Genomic DNA, 23,260 nt, shown 5'->3' with positions numbered 1-23,260 from the left:
AAGGAAAACTTCTTAGCAAACACTTTGAAAGGGTTCTATTGACTTTGAACCTCTTTTATATGTGTTTTTGGTGTCTTTTTTGCTTGACACACATCATTGAAACGCTATGGTGAACAAAATTTGAATTCTTTAGAGAATTGATCTTATCATTAATACCCTCATATACCGTATAGCTTTAGGATATCCTATAGAGTCATTTTCAACACCAACGTCAAAACACGTTTTTTATATGGGTTTTAGTAGATTTTTTTTTTTTTTTTGGATCCAACACATAATTATCAAAAGCGTTACGTTGAAATTTTTTTGTTTTAAATGGTTTAATTATAAATGAACAAATATTATTTATTTTAATATCTTTAATAATAAATTAATTAACATATTTGCATTATATATAGTTTTGTATTATTAATTATCAATTATAATACGCAATTGTTAATTTCTAAAACCTTTATTGCATGTTGAAAACTTCATAAATTTTAAATGCAAATTAAAAGTTTTGTAACGCAAAACGACAATGGGCGTGTTTGGCACGGAACTTTTGAAAGTGTTTGGGAGCTTCTAACTTTTAGCTTTTGACAAAACGCTCTAGTTTAAACAAAAAGCTTCGTTTGGCAGTACGAGCGTTTAGCTTTTAGTTTTATCAAAACGCTCCGATTCTAAAAGCTACTTCATGTAGCTTTTAACAAAACGCTCCGGAGCTTTTAAAATCAATTTCCATAATTACCCTTAAAAATATATTTATATATTTTTTTTATTTTTAATCAATTGTCCTTTTATGTAATTTTATATATTTCAAAAGCTTCCAGCTACTTTTGCCAAACATTCATATAACAAATAAAAGCTACAACTTCCTGCTACCATCTACCAGCTACACGCTACCAGCTATCCACTACCAGCTAACCGCTACCCGCTACCAGCTAACAGCTACTTTTGCCAAACACGCCCAAAAGCTCGTAACACGTAAGTGATTCAGTCCACACATATTTTGATATTTGCATGTACCAATAGAAGATCATAAATACCGTCGATCTAAATTCGAGAGTACGTATTACAATTGATGAGGATTCCGACAGTCGCCGGAGAAGAACCCCAAGTTCAAGAAATGAGGCGAGCAGAGGTAGCGATCATCGCAACACCGTCCATGGGCAACCTTATACCGGCCGTGGAGTTTGCAACCCACCTCATCAACCACCATCCCAGTCGTATCTCCGTCGTAATTCTCGCCATCTCCATGCCGCAACGGCCAATCCTCGACGACTACATCCAATCACGCATCGCCAACAAACAAATCCGATTCATCCAGCTCCACCATGTTGACTCGCCGCTGCCAGATCAGTACAGCTCCGGCATCGAGTTTATTTCTCGTTATATAGAAAATCATAAACCCATAATCAAACAAACACTCAACAACCTCCGAACTACTGTTTTTCCATACTCGCATTAATTTATAGTGTAATTTAAATTAGTGGAATGGAACACCATTCTTTTCTACGCATAGATTCTTTTTTGCCACATTTCCTATTTCTAATGTTGCCATTTTAAGATTTAACACCTTATGAATTATACTAGTTAATAACATGTATACAAATAGAGATTTCAACTTGAAATGTAAACTTTACGTACATCAAAAAATTGTTTTTTCAGTGACGGTGGAAAAGTTAATATGTAAGTCCCTTTTGTGAACGGTCTTGGGTAAAAATGGTAATTGAGGCACTTATAGAACTTACATGTTTTTTTCATTATTTCGAAACAAGGAATTTAATGATTAATAATCCACTTAGATATAAAAAAGTAGTTACCATAGTATCATCCCTTCTTTTTGTATGTATTATCCTCTATATTAGGAAAAGGAAACTAACAATTCAAAATCTTATTGTTGTCCACATGTAAAAAATTTCAAATCCTAATGAAGAAAATAACAACATAGTGAGATTGAATATATATATATATATATATATATATATATATATATATATATATATATATATATATATATATATATATATATATATGTGTGTGTGTGTGTGTGTATGTAATTGAAAAAAAAAATCATGAATGCATGCAATTTCATTTTGTTAACAACATAGTGAGATTGAATATATATATATATATATATATATATATATATATATATATATATATATATATATATATATATATATATAATATATATGTGTGTGTGTGTGTAATTGAAAAAAAAATCATGAATGCATGCAATTTCATTTTGTTAACAACATAGTGAGATTGAATATATATATATATATATATATATATATATATATATATGTGTGTGTGTGTGTGTGTGTGTGTAATTGAAAAAAAAAATCATGAATGCATGCAATTTCATTTTGTTAACACTATTAAGATGAGTACGACTGGTTTTGTCTATGTTGTTGAAAGTTAGGATGGTTCTGTTGGGGATTATGCTACATATGTACCATACTAGGTTGTTGTTGAATCTCTTTTCATATGTTGTTTTTCTGTAATTTTAGCAGGTCAATAATCAAGCTGCTCAAAAAAGAATCTATGCTTTCTTTAATTTTTGCAATCAGATTGACAATCGATTGATTTTGTTAGGTAAACGCTAAAACTTTAATTTATAAAAAGTCGGAAAAAGTGAAAAGGCATTATTAAAGGAAAGAAATAGTAATGTACTTTTCAGTTATATGTTTATTATAGCATCTTACTTTTATTTTTTTCTTTTTATTTGAGCATGTTACTTTGAAATATCAATTACATATATTTTAATAACCTTCTATATTCATCTTTAATAGTAACATCAGATTGAACCTTTAATGTGCCAAAAGACACTTGTAGACACCACTCATGTATGAAAAAGGAATAATGAATTACTAATAAAAATTAGGGGAAAACTATATGCGCTTTCTGAATTTTACATGTAAATTTTACCACATCTTGGACCGACTCTTTTGATGGCAAGAAACCAGTTATCCAAGTTTTTCCAAAGGATATGAAAATAATGTCATCACTTGAACAACTTCTTAGATTTTAGAATTGCTTCTTGTAGCAAGCCAAAGGTGCATGAAATAGCATCTTACTTTTGTTTATTTACTGTTTGTAGCGTTGATGAGGCTTTTGAGATTCTTTCACTCATCCAAATTATAGAGGAGTTTTTTTTAATCTTCCTAAACGTTTGTAGATTTCTGGGGTCACTCTCTTGGTTTTTGTTCGAAAGCGTACAATTATATTTCAGTCAAAGACGCATTTCCACCTTGCATTCAAAATAAATTAGTCAATTATTATGGTGAATTTGTAGCCATGAGAGTTATCCAAATATATGTGTTGAATTTGTTAAATGATTATTTCTTATATTTATTTTCTAGGCTTTCTCATTTAATATCGTCTAGCCCCCGCGACGCGGGGGTACATCCCTAATTTTTTTAATTATATTGTTATGAATTATCATTATGAACTTACAGACAAAACAACTATATTTATAAATTATTTTTTTTATTATTATTATTGGTCAATAGTTACCATAAAATTTTGTTAAAAATTATTTTAATATTTTTCACCCGTAGTGTCCACGGGTTATAACCTAATATTTAATAAAGGGGGAAGGAAAACTTCTTAGCAAACACTTTGAAAGGGTTCTATTGACTTTGAACCTCTTTTTACATGTGTTTTTGGATGTCTTTTTTGCTTGACACACATCATTGAAACGCTATGGTGAACAAAATTTTGAATTCTTTAGAGAATTGATCTTATCATTAATCTATATTTTCTAATAAATAAAACCTAAAAATAACACGTGTTAATTTTTTAGAATGTCTTTTTGACACGTGACATTTTTCTATGATTTTTATTATTTTTTTTTATGGTAACAAATCAAATTCAATTCAAATTCAAATTTTGAAAATACAAAATCATATCATAATAACATTATTATGTTTATTTTGTTTAACAAATTAACTCATAATTACTTACAAGCGACGATATCTTTGTTTTTTTTTATATTTATTATTTTTTATCTATATAAAAATTTTAAATATACCGATCATGGTTTCCACCGGTTATAACTAGTACCCTCATATACCATATAGCTTTACGATATCGTATAGAGCCATTTTCAACACCAACGTCAAAACATGTTTTTTATATGGGTTTTAGTACTTTTTTTTTTTTTTTTTTTGATCCTACACATAATGATCAAAAGCGTTACGTTGAAAAAATTTTGTTTTAAATGGTTTAATTATAAATGTACAAAAATTATTAATTTTAATATCTTTAATAATAAATTAATTAACATATTTGCATTATATATACTTGTGTATTATTAATTATCAATTATAATACGCAATTGTTAGTTTCTAAAATCTTTATTGCATGTTGAAAACTTCATAAATTTTAAATGCAAATTAAAAGTTTTGTAACGCAAAACAACAAAAGCACGTAACACGTAAGTGATTCAGTCCACACATATTTTGATATTTGCATGTACCAATATAAGATAATAAATACCATCGATCTAAATTCCAGAGTATGTATTACAATTGATGAAGTTTCCCATAGTCGCCGGAGAAAAACCCCAAGTTCAAGAAATGAGGCGAGCAGAGGTAGCGATCATCGCAACACCGTCCATGGGCAACCTTATACCGGCCGTGGAGTTTGCAACCCACCTCATCAACCACCATCCCAGTCGTATCTCCGTCGTAATTCTCGCCATCTCCATGCCGCAACGGCCAATCCTCGACGACTACATCCAATCACGCATCGCCAACAAACAAATCCGATTCATCCAGCTCCACCATGTTGACTCGCCGCCGCCAGATCAGTACAGCTCCGGCATCGAGTTTATTTCTGGTTATATAGAAAATCACAAACCCATAATCAAACAAACACTCAACCACCTCCAAACTACTGTTTCCGACTCGGAACCGGTGCCACTCGTTGGATTGTTCATCGATATGTTCTGCACTTCCATGATCGACGTCGCCAACGATCTCAACATTCCGTGTTACCTTTTCTTCTCGTCTCCGGCGGCGTCTCTTGGCTTTATGCTCCACCTCACAACCTTGCCAGCCACCGAGTCTTTCGTCACCGAATTAGCAGTACCTAGTTACGCCAATGCGATTCCGTCGAACATCTTCCCATCGTTCTGTATCAAAAAAGACGAATTTGGTTACTCGACGTTTGTACATCACACCCTTAGATACAAAGAGACCAGGGGTATCATTGTAAATACGTTTCAGGAGCTCGAACCCTACGCGCTTGACTCTTTCTCTTCCAATTACATGGATTTGCCTCCAATATACCCGGTTGGACCGATTATCGACCATGTTGGACCGGCTAAGTGGCATTCAAACCGGTCTGGGCATGAAAAGACCATCGAATGGCTCGACCGCCAGCCTGAATCATCTGTTGTTTTCCTGTGTTTTGGTAGCATGGGGAGTTTAACCCCGGTTCAGGTGAGAGAAATAGCTAAAGGTTTGGAGCGAGCCGGGTACCGGTTTTTATGGGCATTACGTGAACCGGCGAAGGCGAAGCTAAAGCTTCCAAACGATTATGAAAATCTTGACGAGTCTTTGTTTCCAGATGGGTTCATTGATCGAACTGCTGAGATAGGATTGTTGTGTGGGTGGGTCCCACAGGTGAGTGTGCTGGCACACAAATCGATTGGTGGGTTTGTCTCCCATTGTGGCTGGAACTCAATCTTGGAGAGTATATTGTATGGTGTACCGATTGCCACGTGGCCTTTATATGGAGAGCAACAATTGAATGCTTTTGAAATGGTACGAGAGCTGGGATTGGGTGTGGAGATAAGGTTGGATAGTAGAGATAAGGGTGGTGATCTGGTGTTGGCGGAGGATGTGGAGCGAGGTGTGAGGGAGTTGATGGACGGTGGTGATGGTGAGTTGAGGAAAAAGGTCAAAGAAATGAGTGAGAAGAGCAATAAAGCTTTGATGGAAAATGGTTCCTCGTTTAAAGCTCTTGGGGATTTGATTGATGTTCTTCTATCCAACATATAAAATACCCGATTTGGAATGTTTGCAAGGGTAATTTATTTGTCAAATCTGTTCTGTTTTATTAACATAATATATTGGTGTATAAGCTATAAGAAAATCAATTTTATGAGTAGATTCTATTTGGTATTATTTAGTTACAATTGTATTAAGAGAAAATGTTATGTCTTACATGTGAAATTGTATGCTCGATTGAGAATGGTTCAGTAAGTTGTAACAGGTCGATTTGATTAGAGATGACCTTAAAAGAAAAAAGAAAAAAAAAAAGACTAATACTCAGTAAAGGTTAAGCCCTATCTCTTGAGGAAACCATGCCTTAAGGAGCTCAGACTTAAATTGGCAGACCTCTCCATGACTTTTGCTTGTAATGTAGTTCCTTGTATTTTATAGCCACCTTCACCTTTCCCGGTTTCTTACACCAATCGATATGGGATGGACCAAAGCACCTAAAAAAAATTATTCACCTCACTTCCTTACTTAGTAACTAACAATTTAATTGAAATTTTTTAATTAAATTTAACAAATGCTATACAGTTACAACCCATCTTTTTTCAATGGATACAAAACACCCACGTTTTAGCACCTGGATTAAAGGATTTTTGAATTATTTTTTTCATGTCATTTTTCTTGTGTGTTTCATTTTTTTAAATTTAAAATCCACATTTTACTAATGGAAGGTATATAATTATATTAAATTTTTGAATAAATGTTCGATAGTTGTTTATTTCCTTTGTGTTTCAAATCTTTTAGAATTAAAGCTTAAATCATTGATGTCACACATAGACATCCAATTGATTATGTCACTCTAACTTTGTATTAAACTTTTATTTTTAATAAACTCATGTAATACATAGGTTTCACATCTTTTTTATATCATATATAACTTGAAATGATTTTTGTTAATTTCTCAAAAAGAAATGTTTTTCTAGGCTGCATGGTACGCCTAATGGTTCTTTATTTAAGAACATCCTTTGGGAAGCCTTTGTTTCCGTCGTGTGGTTCAATTAGGAGATGCTCTTCAGTTGGTTCTTGTTACAGATTATATTTGGTCGTTTAATGGCAACCATTGATTTTCCACATGTCATTGAAACTAATATTCCTAGTATGTATAAATAAATTAGCTTATAATTGTAATAGGAATATGGTTGCCATTTATGTTACATTCATTAATGAATTTTTAGGTGTTGGGTGTAAATAAGGTAACTTAGGTTTGAAGAATGCCCATGAAAAAAGTTTCTATGCCTCGCCGCTGAAATATGTAGAAAATATGTTGAGTTGGTGTCAAATAGTTGATGTATGTTTTTCTTTTATGTTATAAATGTTATAGGTTATTAAAGGAGATTTAGTTGTTTTTTGCAGTTCGGTTCCGTATGTGTTTTTTGCAGACACTTGTGTGAACGTAGCATCAGACCGATTTTCTTGATTTAATCTCAAAGAAGGATAATAATTAGTATGTGTTTCGTTAGTCTGTTTCTAAAATTTATTAATTGGATATGTAAAAAAAATTAAAGGTAATACATTAATAGGTTTGTTTATAGTGTATAATTAATGGTATACTAGAAAAGTGACCCCGTGTTGCCGGGAGTCGGATTCAATTAAACCATTTCCAAAAGGGGTTTACATGCACTACATGGTTGATTGATTATTCGGGAGGGAAAAAATGTTTAAAGGGTGAAGCCGATTGACTTTGGAATACAGAAGATCATAACAACAATAAAGTAGCAGGGGTGTATTTGTCACCAATATTAAGAGCTGACATTACAATTTAGTCATTCATATGAAGTCACAGCTTTCCGTTATCACATTCACACCAACTAAAAAGAAAAAGAAAACCGAGTACTAAATTACCTTAGCTTCTATTTCAACATAATACTAACCAAGGGCCAGTGGCGAATCTAGAACCAAAAACCACGGGGTTCCTTATGTAAATAAAAATAAAATGTGTAGGTCTTTTAGCAAAACTAGGTAGGTTTTTTTAACAAAAATAACATTTTTTCTATATACATTTGTTGCATTAAAAAAAGGTAGGTCCTAGGACCTACCTTGTATAAACATAGTTACGCCCCTGTCAAGGGCAGTTTGGAGATTTAATAGTTCGATATTTTTTGCATCTACTTCCTTATTTAAATCATTAGTGATTTCCTTGGACTTTAAAAGTTCGTTGTTATTTATCAGCTTAAGATCTTCTACCTGCTGGAATTTTCTGTAGAGAATGTAAGAAACATAGTAAAATGACTGAAATTGAAGAAATACACCTTAGCCGATTACTTGTGCTTCTTTCTATGTCTTTCATTCGTATCACCATGAAAGGCAACGAAGCATAGTTTAACTATGTAGTTGTCCATATACCCCAGTCCTCAATATTTACTGAATAGTGACCGTATTCAACGAATTACATCTTTCCAACAAATCTTACGTAAATTCAAACCAAATATAAAGATTATACATCGGTTACACGAATCTTTTATGAAAAAATTAAAAGAAAATATATAGGATGTGGGCACACATAATAAGAAAATATATTTAAAGAAACCTGTTGAAAAAAATACAAATAAAATTAAAAAAAATAAGTATCTTACCCACCTTCGCAAAGTTGAGATCGGAACCAACTAAAAGGATCCTAGAATCAGACTTGTAATGAACCAATGGTATATTGAATTATTGATTCTATATATTTATTCACTCACATAACCATCACCTCCACATGCTAACCACAAGGGAATCTCAATATTAAGGTCCTAGGTTAAGGACTTCCATGAAACCTTGTAATAATATTAAACTAAACAGAAGTGCTAATTCATTGATCAATTAATATAGAAGATTAGATATAGTTAAATAGTATACACACCAACTCTTAAAATCAATACGTTTACCAAAAAAACTGTATGTAGGAGTAGTTTGGTCAAAAACTATAAAATCATTAATAATTTTTTACCCAAAAAACATTATATATGGGCATTTTGGACAAAAACCGTTTAAATCATTATTTTTTAATAAAAAATAAAAGTATATAGGGCCATTTTCATCAAAAACTCTTAAAATAACTATTAAAAAAAACAGTATGTAGGGGCGATTTGGTCAAAACTGTTAAAATAATTTTTTTTAATCTAAGAAACAGTATGCATGGACATTTTGGACAAAAAAAAAATGTTAAAATCATGATTTTTTTACTAAAAGAACAGTATATAGTGGCATTTTGGTTAAAACTATTAAAATTATTATTTTTTTAATCAAAAAAACAATATGCATACCCATTTTGGACAAAAACCGCTAAAATCACTATTTTTTACCAAAAAAAATGTGGTGTCAGTTTTGACAAAAACTCTAATATAATAAAATTACTTATGTTCACCTGATCGAACACTTCCAAAATCATCTTCTAAAAATTACACTTTTTCTGCCCGGATCCTTTCGTGGGTACGCACGTTTAATTTTATTATAACCAAATCAATCATTAAGACATGCCTTTCGAAAAAGCTATAAGTGGATCAGCTCAAAAATACAAATAAAAAATATATATAGTATGAAAGACATAACTTTATGAATGTTGACAGTTAGTAGAACTAAGCTGCATGAAATCCTGCTGAAAATAGAACTAAATTAGGTTTAAATTTTCTTGAAAGACGGATCAATATATGGTTACACGCTGCAATATAATCTGCATACGAACATCTAGAGGTGGTGTACATAATAATCATGCTAAGGCCAGAAGTTGGCATGTGAGATAGGTTGTATTCCCTGCACAATAATAACCCAATCCTCAATTCATTACCAATTTACCAATATGTACACAGTAATCATACATATATAAAAATTTATAACTAAAGCATGTCAAATATAAAAATTGGCCACTAAAACATCTCAAATCAGGTACCCATACAGCTCCTATTGCCTCATAAGGCAGCAAAGACGCATGAGTTTCTAGTACCCAAATCAATCCCAATAATTTCATTTCCAAAAGGTATCGAGCTACAATAAAAGAATTGGTTAGCTTGAATCACAAGAGACAAATTTTATATAAAAGAGAAACAACAATTTTTATTTTATGAAATATTCAAAATCAGCGCATGTGTGTTCATGAAAAGGTGAAAAGTAGATCTTACATTTCCCTCCATGACTGAAACGCATGAGTTTGTGGTACCCAAATCGATCCCAATAATTTCATTTCCAAAATGTCTCGAGCTGCAATAAAAGAATTGGTTACCTTGAATCAAAAGAGACAAATGTATAAAAATGCAAAACACCCAATTTATGATGCAAGTATGACCTCGAAGGATGATGCTTTAGCTCCATTTAACTGGATGGACAATAATAAGTAAAAATTTTATCAAAAATGGTCAAATGAGTTATTTGATAAAGTTTTCATAAAATAATTGGCAGTTGAATTCTCCAAGAGTAAAGGGAACTTTTCCTTTCCAAGCAAGATTCCACACAAATTTTCCTATTTGTGCGTAACATATCAATACAAGATCTTAGTCACATTGGTTTGGTCTAAAAGTTATGCCATATTTGTTTTATGAGAAGTTACCTTAAATATTTTTTTATTATCCAATTGTAAAAGGAAACAAAACAGATAACAACGATAAGATCTAACAACATGGAAATGATGAATACCTTGGCAGATAAACGCTTTCTCATGAAGCTTAATAAAGGTGTTAATAGCAGCTCCTGAAAAAAATTAAGAAAAAAGTGACCGAAGAAATATTGGATGATTAATATCATGTTACTGAGTAAATATGTATAATTAAATATACCTTTAGACCAAATAGTAGCACATAGAACATTCACAGTTAACAATCTAAACATAGTTACAATTTGATAGAATATCATCTTAGAACTTAGATGTTCATCAAGTGTGAATTGTTCCTTCACTTTTGTAATCACATTTATTTGAATAAGAGTTACAGGTAAATGGAAAAAAAGGACCTTGTAGCATCCGAGATTTTCCAGGTATTAGTATTATTCATCCTAACTGAAGTGTAGAATGGTTTGGTTTGGGCTTTGACTTTGGGCCTTGCTAATGGGCTGAGGAAGCCGCTTACACGGGGCGTACATTGCCATGTACGTCCAGCGTACTCGTGGAAAGGAAGCGTAGAGGCCAAGCACGTATGCCAAGCGTACCAGGAGTACGCCCAGTGTAACACCGTGAATTTCAAAATAATTTTTCGCATAAAATAAAAACATTTTCATTTAAATGTTCATAAAACATCAAGTTTAAAACTCCAATCCATATCATACAAAATCCCAAGATCACATATTATAAAAATCCCATGTGTGTGTACAGATCAAGCCGAAGCCTTCCCACGGTCATCACTAGTACCTGAAACAAACAACACTAACACTGTAAGTACAAAGCTTAGTGAGTTCCTCAAATACCACACATAACACATATTAGCCACTCGAGGCTATAACTCTGTGGGTCCGTAGACCCTGCTCTGTGAACCCACTGGTTCTAACTCTGGGAACCTTCCGGTTCCAACTCTATAAACATGTACAACATAAATCACATAGAAATAATGCAGTACAACACATAACAGGCATATAGCATACAAATACTCTATCACATAACTCTGATTACCTACTCAAGGTAAAGTATAGTGAGAAGACTCACCTCGTATATCTCGATAACTCGCGTATCCCGGAAATCACTCGTGCTCGATCCTCCGAGCTATAATCCTCCTATAACATCATATGTCTCTAATTAACACTTTTACCACTAAGGTTGACTACCCCTATCAAGTAAACACAAGTCAACTCTGGTCAACAGTCAACGGTTAACTTTGACCGGACTCGGCGAGTGCACTATGGCGACTCGGCGAGTCTATACATGTTCACTGACTCTCTAGGATCCCCTCCTGACACGTCGAGTACACACCAACTCGACAAGTCCTACCTGGCATGAATCGCGGGGCCACCACGACTCAACTCGCCGAGTCTCAAGAACAACTCGGCGAGTTCCAGCTCGACTCAGTCCACCTGTCAACCCTCTCTAACTCTCCCTGACTCACTGAGTCAACCCTTAACTCGGCAAGACCACTCGCTGAGCGGTTAAGGACAATCTTCATGCTACTCGCCGAGTCTGTTCTTCGGACTCGGCGAGTCCATGCCATGCATCAACTCAATCTCGCTTCTGAGGTCAGATCCGCTCCATCAACTCATAGATCTGACCCTCCTAAGCTCATTCATCACGTAAAGTCACAGTCTTGGCTACCATGCAACACCTACAAGGCTCTTTTTGGAGAGATGACCTCTAAGATGGAAACCCTAGTCTCCAAACCCAAAAGGAGGACATAAAGCATGGCATTTGGGACTCTCTGGACCTGCTAAGGTCCAGATCTAGGTACCATATCCCCATGGGACCTCTCACACTCCAAATACAAGTCAAACAAGGCATGAAGAAACCCTAGATTTGACCATATCAACAAAAATACGAGAATAAGCTCTGAATGATACCTCAATAAGCTTCCTCTGACGAAATGGAAGTAGATCCAAGCTCCCCAACTCTCCTAGCTTGATTTCCCCTTTCCTTTCTTGCAAATACACACAAAATTTGTGAATAATGGCCTCTTATCTCACTCACGAGAACTCTCAGCTGTTTAGGTGCTCTCAAGGACAAGGTAGCCGCAATGAAGGGCCATAAGGTCCTTTAAATAGGGCTTAGGACCGGGAAATTAGGGTTTCATTAAACAGCGCAGACTCGCCGAGTCCATTCCTTGGACTCGCCGAGTCCAGGCGCGAACCCGCGTCCAGAACCGCGATCTTACTCGGCGAGTCTGAGCTCCAACTCGCCGAGTCTCCTCACAAAATACCAAAAATATATGAATAAAAGATACCTGGAAATCTGGGCTGTTACAATTCTCCCCCACTAGAACTAGACTTCGCCCTCGAAGTCTCGCTCTGCAAATAGCTCCGGATGCTGCTCACGCATCTCACGCTCCGGCTCTCAGGTCATCTCTGACCCCTTCTGATGCTGCCACTGAACCAACACCAGGGGTACCTCCTTGTTCCTCAGAACCTTGACTTTCCGATCTCTGATGGCCACTCGTCTCTCAGCATAATTCAGGCTCGCATCCACCTGAATATCCTCTAATGGAACCACCGCTAACTCGTCGGCTATACACTTCCTCAGCTGTGACACATGAAAAGTGTCGTGAATCTGCCCCAAATCTGCTGGAAAATCCAAACGATAGGCTACCCGGTCTACCCTCGCGATCACACGGAAAGGACCAATATATCGGGGCCCCAACTTGCCCCTCTTCCTGAATCGAATCACTCCTTTCCAAGGAGAGACCTTCAGGAGTACAAGGTCGCCGACCTGGAACTCAAGCTCGGACCGGCGCCTGTCTTCGTAACTCTTATGTCGGCTCTGAGCGGTCAACAACCTCTGTCTGACCTGCTAGATCTGCTCTGACGTCTGAAGCACGATCTCTGTACTGCCCATCACCCGCTGTCCAACCTCTCCCCAACAAATGGGGGTCCGACACCTCCTCCCATACAACAACTCAAAGGGTGGCATACCAATGCTCGAATGATGGCTGTTGTTGTAGGAAAACTCTGCCAAGGGCAAATATGCATCCCAGCTACCCCTGAAATCCAACACACATGCCCGGAGCATGTCCTCGAGCGTCTGAATCGTCCGCTCACTCTGACCGTCTGTCTGGGGATGATATGCAGTACTAAAATGCAGTCTAGTACCCAACTCCTCATGAAACTTCTTCCAGAATCTGGAAGTGAAACGCACATCACGGTCTGAAACAATCGAGATCGGCACCCCATGCCGAGATACCACTTCCCTCACGTACACCTCCGCCAATTTCTCTGCTGAAGAACTCTCGCTGATAGCAAGGAAGTGAGCGCTCTTCGTCAATCTATCCACAATCACCCAAATTGTATCAACTCCTTTGGTAGTCCTTGGCAATTTGGTGATGAAATCCATAGTGATCTGTTCCCATTTCCATTCGGGAACCTCCAATGGCTGCAACTTACCATGCGGCCTCTGCTGCTCGGCCTTAACCCTACGGCAGGTCAAGCAACTCTCAACAAACCACGCGACATCCCTCTTCATACAGGGCCACCAATACTCCTTTCTCAAATCCAAATACATCTTAGTGGCCCCCGGATGGATCAAAAATTTCGACTGATGTGCCTCCTCCATCAAAATGGTACGCGTCCCTCCCACAAACGGTACCCAGATACGCCCCTGAAATGTCATAAGCCCCCGACCATCAGTAATGAACTCTGAAACCAAACCAACAACCCGTTCCCTCTTCTACATCTCAGGTTGCACAGCCTCGGCCTGTGCCCCATGAATGGCATCCAACACTGGAGCTATCACGGTCAATCTCAAACATACATCCCGCAGCGGTGTGCTCTCCGCCCTGCGACTCAATGCATCGGCTACCACGTTAGCCTTGCCTGGGTGGTACAAGATCTCACAATCATAATCCTTGACCACATCCAACCACCTTCTCTGACGCATATTCATGTTGGGTTGATCCATCAAATACTTCAAACTCTTATGGTCCGTGTATATCGTACACCGAACCCCATACAAGTAGTGACGCCAAATCTTGAGGGCGAACACCACTGCCCCCAACTCTAGATCATGGGTGGGATATCTCGTCTCATGAGGCTTCAACTGTCTCGATGCATATGCTATCACATGCCCTCTCTGCATCAGCACCGCTCCCAACCCCAAAATCGATGCATCACAGTATACCACAAAGTCCTCCATCCCTTCCGGGAGAGCTAACACCGGGGCTTCGCGCAACCTTTGGCGAAGTGACTCAAAGGAGGCCTGCTGCTCGGGGCCCCATGAAAAAGCAACACCCTTCCGGGTCAATCTGGTGAGTGGCACTGCTATCTTAGAGAAATCCTTGATAAACCTCCGATAATACCCTGCCAACCCTAGGAAACTCCTGATCTCGGAGGGTGACCTAGGCACCTCCCAACTCATCACCGCCTCAACCTTGGCCGGATCGACCAATATCCCTTCCTGGTTAACGAGATGTCCTAAGAACTGTACCTCCCGCAACCATAAATCACACTTGGAGAATTTGGCATAAAGCCTCTCTGATCTCAGAACTCCGAGAACCTCTCTCAAGTGCTCCTCATGCTGCTCTCTAGATCTCGAATATACCAGAATGTCGTCGATAAATACAATCACTGACCGATCCAGCATCGGCCTACACACTCGGTTCATGAGATCCATGAACACTGCCGGGGCATTGGTGAGCCCGAAAGGCATCACCACAAACTCATAATGCCCATAACGCGTCCTGAACGCTGTCTTTTGGACGTCCTCATCTCGCACCCTAACCTGATGATATCCAGACCTCAAGTCGATCTTGGAGAACCAAGATGCTCCCTGCAACTGATCAAACAAATCGTCGATCCTCGGCAATGGGTAACGGTTCTTGACCGTCGGCTTGTTCAACTCCCGGTAATCAATGCACATCCTGGGTGAACCATCCTTCTTCTTGACAAACAGGATCGGCGCTCCCCACAGCGAGCTGCTCGGCCGAATAAACCCCTTTCCCAGCAGCTCCTGAAGCTGCAAGGATAACTCTTGCATCTTTGGAGGTGCAAGACGATAGGGCACCTTAGCGATAGGCGCAACCCCCGGAACCAAATCGATACTGAATTCCACTTGCCTCATAGGAGGCACACCCGACAACTCATCGGGAAATACATCCGGGAACTCACGCACCACCGGAACCTCCTCAACTGAACTCGGCCTCTCGGAATCCACCCGCGTATCCATCACATACGCCACAAAACCCTTACAGCCCTGCTGTAAACACTGCCTCGCCCTAGCGGCCGAACAAAACGCTGATCCTGAATGTCTACCCTCGCCGTACACCGAAAGAACTCCCCCACTAGGGTCTCGTATGGTCACCAGCTGTCGCTCGTAGTCGATAACCGCACCGAATCGGCTCAACCAGTCCATGCCCACAATGACACAGACATCACCCATCGCAATAGGAACTAGATCAATCGGGAACTCAACACCGAAAATCTCGACTACGCACCCTCGGAGAACCTCTGTGGCATATATCACCCTCTCATCAGCTATGGACACTCTTTAAAGGCTGACTCAACGCCTCACGACTAACACTGATATGCTGACAAAAGGCCAAAGATACAAAAGACCGACTCGCACCCGAGTCAAATAACACCAATGCAGGTACAAAATTCACAAGAAAAGTACCTACGCACAACATAATATAAGCATAATATCTCAACATCAAAATAAATATATGAAAGAATACATACCAGCCACGGCATCGGGTGCTGCGCGGACCTCCTCCGCGGTCAGCTGAAAAGCTCTCCCTCGTGCCCTCGGCGCCTCGGCCTTCACTGGCCGACTCTCTGTAGCTCGGATGGCGGCAGGGGCAGATCCCTGAGGTGCTCCCTGAGATAATCCTCGCAACTGCGGACACTCTGCCTTCTGGTGTCTGGTCTGATTGCATTGAAAACACACCGCAAACCCCTTGGCCATGTGCCGCTCCTTGCCACACTTGTAGCAAGATCCCACTCTACAAACTCCATCATGACCCTTGCCACACTTCCCACAAGTGCGGCCCTTCTGGCTCACTGGTTTGGGATCAGCGGGCTTGGCCCGCTTGGCTGCCGGCTGAGACTGTGCCGGTCGTCGATCCCTCCCCTGAGACTCTGCCTCCTCCCTGGCCTGAGTCTCTAGCTCAATCTCCCTCTTCCGGGCATTTGCCTGAAGCTTAGCAAATGTCCGGTACGAGGAGTTCGACGCGAAATCCCGAATGTCTCGCCTCAAGATACTCAGATATTGGCTCATACGTGCCTGCTCGGTGGACACGTGCTCAGGGCAGAACATCGCCCTCTCATGGAACATCCTGGTGATCGATGTAACCGACTCAGTACCCTGCTTGAGGGTCAGAAACTCCTGGGCCAAACGCTCCCTCTCCACCTGGGGAACGTACTCATCTTGGAACATGGCAGTGAACCTCTCCCAGTTCATTGCTGCAAGCTCAGCAGGCGTAAAGTGCGCCGTCACAAACTTCCACCAGTCCTTCGCTCCCAAGCGAAGCTGGTTCAGCGCGAACCGAACCTTCAAATACTCAGGAGATGAGCAAGTGAAGAAACACCCCTCTATGTCAGAAATCCACCTCATAGTTGCCACCGGGTCCTGGGTCCCATCAAACTCTGGTGGTTTTGTGTTGCTGAACTCCCGGAACAACAACGCATCACCACCTTGCGGCCTAGCGACAACAATAGCTGCGGTGGCCGCTGCAACAGCAACCTCAGAAAGAGCGGCATAACGCTCGTCAAAAGTCTCAATCAGCATGGTCTTAATAGACCCGAACATCTCTGGTATCTCTGCCCTGATGGCCGCAACCACCTCCTCGTGGATGATCCGGTGGATCTCCTCATCACTGGTATCACTGCTCTCAGGCATCAAACGTGTCCTCACCATGATCTACCTCTGAAATACAACATACGATAAATTAGAATCCATTCGAGCATACTCACACTCGACAACTCATCCCTCCTTGATCCTTGGTATTCCAAAGATTCTTACTTGGGATGTACACCGCTCCGGTGCTTTCAGTAGTACGGGCCCAATACTACTGTCTGCACCGTATCAGAATACACCCCAAGTCCTCCTCTTCGGATTCCAAATTCCAAGTACTCTGTCATGCACAGGCTACTCTCTAATAGATCTCTCATAAGCCTCTCGCTGCTACCTACTCACTCTCAAGCATCTCATAGCAGCTCACCTCTTCCTAGGCTAAGGCATCACAAATCAGGCCACTCTAGTCCTAATAGGAATACTTAGCCTACTCTAGCTTGCGAATACATCATATCAATATCAATAGCACATAATATGAGGGTATTTTGGGAAATCACCGTTCGGGCGCGAACCGATCGTACACACACTATGCTCTGCGTTTTTCCAAAATCTTTTATTCTTTTTGAAAATGCTCTTCAAATCCTCAGTTTGAGTTCAAATACGCCCGAAGGGGTACTCGAATCCCTCAAACCAAGGCTCTAATACCAAATTGTAACACCGTGAATTTCAAAATAATTTTTCGCATGAAATAAAAACATTTTCATTTAAATGTTCATAAAACATCAAGTTTAAAACTCCAATCCATATCATACAAAATCCCAAGATCACATATTATAAAAATCCCATGTGTGTGTATAGATCAAGCCGGCGCCTTCCCACGGTCATCACTAGTACCTGAAACAAACAACACTAACACTGTAAGTACAAAGCTTAGTGAGTTCCTCAAATACCACACATAACACATATTAGCCACTCGAGGCTATAACTCTGTGGGTCCGTAGACCCTGCTCTGTGAACCCACTGGTTCTAACTCTGGGAACCTTCCGGTTCCAACTCTATAAACATGCACAGCATAAATCACATAGAAATAATGCAGTACAACACATAACAGGCATATAGCATACAAATACTCTATCACATAACTCTGATTACCTACTCAAGGTAAAGTATAGTGAGAAGACTCACCTCGTATATCTCGATAACTCGCGTATCCCGGAAATCACTCGTGCTCGATCCTCCTATAACATCATATGTCTCTAATTAACACTTTTACCACTAAGGTTGACTACCCCTATCAAGTAAACACGGGTCAACTCTGGTCAACAGTCAACGGTTAACTTTGACCGGACTCGGCGAGTGCACTATGGCGACTCGGCGAGTCTATACGTGTTCACTGACTCTCTAGGATCCCCTCCTGACACGTCGAGTACACCCCAACTCGACGAGTCCCACCTGGCATGAATCGCGGGGCCACCACGACTCAACTCGCCGAGTCTCAAGAACAACTCGGTGAGTTCCAGGTCGACTCAGTCCACCTGTCAACCCTCTCTAACTCTCCCTGACTCACTGAGTCAACCCTTAACTCGGCAAGACCACTCGCTGGGCGGTTAAGGACAATCTTCATGCTACTCGCCAAGTCTGTTCTTCGGACTCGGCGAGTCCATGCCATGCATCAACTCAATCTCGCTTCTGAGGTCAGATCCGCTCCATCAACTCATAGATCTGACCCTCCTAAGCTCATTCATCACGTAAAGTCACAGTCTTGGCTACCATGCAACACCTACAAGGCTCTTTTTGGAGAGATGACCTCCAAGATGGAAACCCTAGTCTCCAAACCCAAAAGGAGGACATAAAGCATGGCATTTGGGACTCTCTGGACCTGCTAAGGTCCAGATCTAGGTACCATATCCCCATGGGACCTCTCACACTCCAAATACAAGTCAAACAAGGCATGAAGAAACCCTAGATTTGACCATATCAACAAAATACGAGAATAAGCTCTGAATGATACCTCAATAAGCTTCCTCTGACGAAATGGAAGTAGATCCAAGCTCCCCAACTCTCCTATCTTGATTTCCCCCTTCCTTTCTTGCAAATACACACAAAATTGGTGAATAATGGCCTGTTATCTCACTCACAAGAACTCTCAGCTGTTTAGGTGCTCTCAAGGACAAGGTAACCGCAATGAAGGGCCATAAGGTCCTTTAAATAGGGCTTAGGACCGGGAAATTAGGGTTTCATTAAACAGCGTGGACTCGCCGAGTCCAGGCGCGAACCCGCTTCCAGAACCGCGATCCTACTCGGCGAGTCTAAGCTCCAACTCACCGAGTCTCCTCACAAAATACCAAGCGTATGTGTGTAGCTCCTTAAACCCTAAAATTTAGGGTTTACTCCTTATATAAAGAACATTACCCCTGTTTGTTCGGCCACCCTTCACCCTTATACAGCCTCCACGAAAACCCTAGCCTACTTTTGTGTGTTCTTGTGAATTGGGAGCTATTTGAGAGTATTTTGGTGTAGTTTTGGTGCTTTGGAAGAGAAAGGGACTTGAAGAAGGAGCAAGGATCCACCAAGAGCTTGTAGATCCAAAAGATTAGCACCATTCCTGGCTTATTTGAGGTATCAAGTTCCAACCTTGGCCATTATATTCTTAGATTTGTTTATAGGGGTGTTTAAAGTTACTTTTGGACTCCATTGTTGAGGCTTCTTGCATCTTAATGAGTTCAAACCATAATAACTGTCCTTTTGGGCTCTTAGAAGCACTAAGAGTCATAAAAATCAGACCTTGATGGTTAAGCCACAACCATGCAAGTGTTAGTGGGTCTTAAAGTTTGTTAAAAGGACCAAAATCATGTTTTGACCCCAATCATGCATGCAAGCACATAAAGTTCGTGACTTTATGGTTTAGGAGGTCTTAAAGGACCTGGATCTGCATTTTGGACGTAAAGACTTAACGGATTAAGTCATAAATGAAGTCCCAAAGAAGTTGGACAGTACGCTGGGCGTACTCCCTGGTACGCCTCGTGTACTGGGTCAACTCCCCATTTTGGTCAAGGCCAACGTACGCTGGGTGTACGTGCCAAGTACGCTGCACGTACGCATGCAAAATGGATGTTTTGGGCTTTTGGGCCTTAAAAAAATGGGCCTGGACTTTTGGGCCCCATGGCCCACTGTGAACTATAAGTTTGGACTTGGGAATCTAGAATTATAGTATTGGGCCTATTGGGCCATGATTGGACCTTTTGGAATTATTATATTAGGACTCATAACTTTTTGGGCCCATTTGGGGGTTGAGGACCAATTCGGAAATTGGGAAATTAGTGGGCCCTTAGGGAGTCCTTGATGGGCCATGGGAGGGCTGGGCTTAATAAGCTAGAATTAGGACTTATGAATGTTCTGATGGGTTTTAGCTATAAGAACATCCTATATGCTCATACAAACCCTAATGCTTGGATCTAGGTTTCTCTATTGTACATGCAATTCATCCAAGACTATAAACCCTAGATCTAGCATATGATAATCAATATAACATATAAATTATGGTTTAGATCATACCTTGATTGTTATGTAGCAATAACAATCTCAAATCCTTCTTGTATTGACTTTAGAAAGCTTAGAGTCACAAATGTCACTCCTCTAATGGTTCACAAACACCAAGAGCAAGAGGATGAAGAAGAGAAGAGAAGGAGGCTGCCCAAAACGTGTGGAAACCCTAATCAACAAGTTCACCACGTTTTTGAGCCATAAGGGTCCTTTAAATAGAGAGGCTATTAGGGTTATCTAACAAGGAAACCCTAATTTGGATGCTTAAGCCCTAAGCAACCCATGGACTCCTTCCTTAAAGGCCTAGGACGATTTCTAATGGGTTTCCCCATAGAATTCGTCCACCCCTTTAATATGGAGTCCATTAGCTCAATATTCAACTATCATACAATTGACAGTTCTAGTCCCTTAAGTTTAATTAATGTCTTTTAGTCACAAACTTAATTCTTATTAATTCTTGACTAATATTAATTAAACATTATGATTTCTCCTTTTAATATATTATTCTCATAATATATTAATAAATCATATTTAATCATTTTTCTCCATAATTCATCCTATCAAGTTGCTTTGGTGAAGGCAACCCAAAAGGACCATGCACCATCGGGTCAAGTACATACCAAAATAGTTATGGACTTAGACACTAATCCAGCAGTCTCCTACTTGGATAAGTCTAATAACTATTATGCGTATGACTTCAGATCCTGATCTGCAATCGTAGCTTTCCAAAGTCGCTGTCAACTTTGATCTTATCAGATATGCATGTCCTTTAGATAAGGGATCATATATGCCTCCATTCTAGATATCGTATAGACCGAGGCATGGATCTAAATCATTCTCTCTGTCTATGTGCTGTTTCTCGAATTTAGATTTATGACGACTGACAACAGACTACAATTGAACACATCAATTTAGTCCCGGCTTGGCCAAGCGCTTAGGTGCCATCACTAAATCATCGAGGGGCCCACAGATATCACTTTCACCCTACTTTGGATAAAAGGAACGGATAAACTTTGATTCAATGCTTGCTCGCACTTACTCACCGAATCACACACAACAATATGTTTTATAACACCAAGTTACTGGTGTGTTTACATATTATCAATGTGCAACCGATTCGCAAGATACAACTCACACATCTCGGTTTCAAGAATATAAGATATTATCGTCTCACCAATCACTCGTGATAAAATCCATGAAGTGATCCAAGTGAGCGTGGGTTTAATCCAATGCTCAAATCATATTCATAAGCACTCATGAACGTTGCAGCAAACATTTGCTTATGTCTAATGCTCTTTAGACAATCCACACACTAATTCATGACAGTCTTCATTCATATCTACTTCCAACATATGAACGACTGTGGTCCATTCGAATAATTTGACTGTTCTGAACCAATTAAATTATTCAGGAAGTCAAAACATGCAAAGTGAAACACAAGGATAATACTAATCCTATATGGTCCCAAACCCTTGAGTATAAATAAAACACCTTTTATTTATCACCATATCGATTACTCATTATTTGTTGTTTCGGGTAATCAACTTCTTCCTTGAATTACAATTATACTTGTCCCATGCTCTCAACATGCACACAATGCTAACATATGGTTCTTACTTTGTGAAATAGATCAAATGAACACATTTCCAATCATACTCATTTCACAACTCCTAATCCTTTTCACAAATGAAAGAATATCAAATTCTTGCCACTTATGGAATATGCTAGATTCTAACATTTTATGCAATGATCCTTTTGTAATGCCATAGCACAAAAGTCACAGTGACTATTGCCAATGGAATTACAAAGTCCTCTATCGGAGATTGTTACAATACAATTCCATAGACGTGATGTTTCTCACTCAAAGTACATTCCTTTGAACATCCATTTGCATAAAATTTCTAATCTATACATAGACTCTCAATATCCAACTCCTAATATGGAAACGTTTCCATACTTACCATATGACAACTCATTCTCAATAGAATCTTATCTATTCATAATATAGTCGATATGGTCCATCCAATATCATGCTTCCAACTACTCACAAGCGATCAATCATCGGCGAACTTTGGATTGTCCTTTGATAGTTGTTTAATTATCTTAGTCAAAACCGATTCTTGTCCTTTTCCCTCTTAATGCGCTAGACATTTGAAAAAAATTTAGAATGGTCAAATATTATAGCATTTGCAATCGATCCTATACCCGAAGCGTATGGGACACGATGCAAAATGTCTTACAAAAAGATTTGATACTTTATCAATCTTCTGTCATAATATTTTATGTGCTACGTTCTCACAATTTGAACTGTGAAGAGGAATGCCGTAGTCATAATCGAAATTTAAGAACGCACTATGTATCCTTGACTAAATTTATTAACATTCCACAACCTAAGCCTTTAGAT

The 23,260-nt window shown here is 39.2% G+C and overlaps 1 protein-coding gene across 1 annotated transcript; it reads left to right on the top strand.

Annotated features, from left to right (window-relative positions):
• Window positions 1-4,468: 4,468 nt before the first annotated feature.
• On the top strand, window positions 4,469-6,116 carry LOC145086912 (UDP-glycosyltransferase 43-like). The gene has a single exon (XM_079024764.1). The coding sequence runs from the start codon at window positions 4,518-4,520 to the stop codon at window positions 5,988-5,990; it is 1,473 nt and encodes a 490-aa protein (XP_078880890.1). The 5' UTR covers window positions 4,469-4,517; the 3' UTR covers window positions 5,991-6,116.
• The last annotated feature ends 17,144 nt before the right edge of the window (window positions 6,117-23,260 follow it).

Source organism: Lactuca serriola, chromosome 2 (genome assembly GCF_051521515.1).
Source record: "Lactuca serriola cultivar US96UC23 chromosome 2, Lser_US96UC23_V15, whole genome shotgun sequence".
Lineage (NCBI taxonomy): Eukaryota > Viridiplantae > Streptophyta > Magnoliopsida > Asterales > Asteraceae > Lactuca > Lactuca serriola.
Note: the sequence above shows the minus strand (reverse complement) of the source record. Positions and strands in the feature narration are given on the sequence as shown.

Excerpts from the sequence above, each read along its gene's own strand:
- LOC145086912 (XM_079024764.1), top strand. The coding sequence starts at position 4,518 with ATGAAGTTTCCCATAGTCGCCGGAGAAAAACCCCAAGTTCAAGAAATG.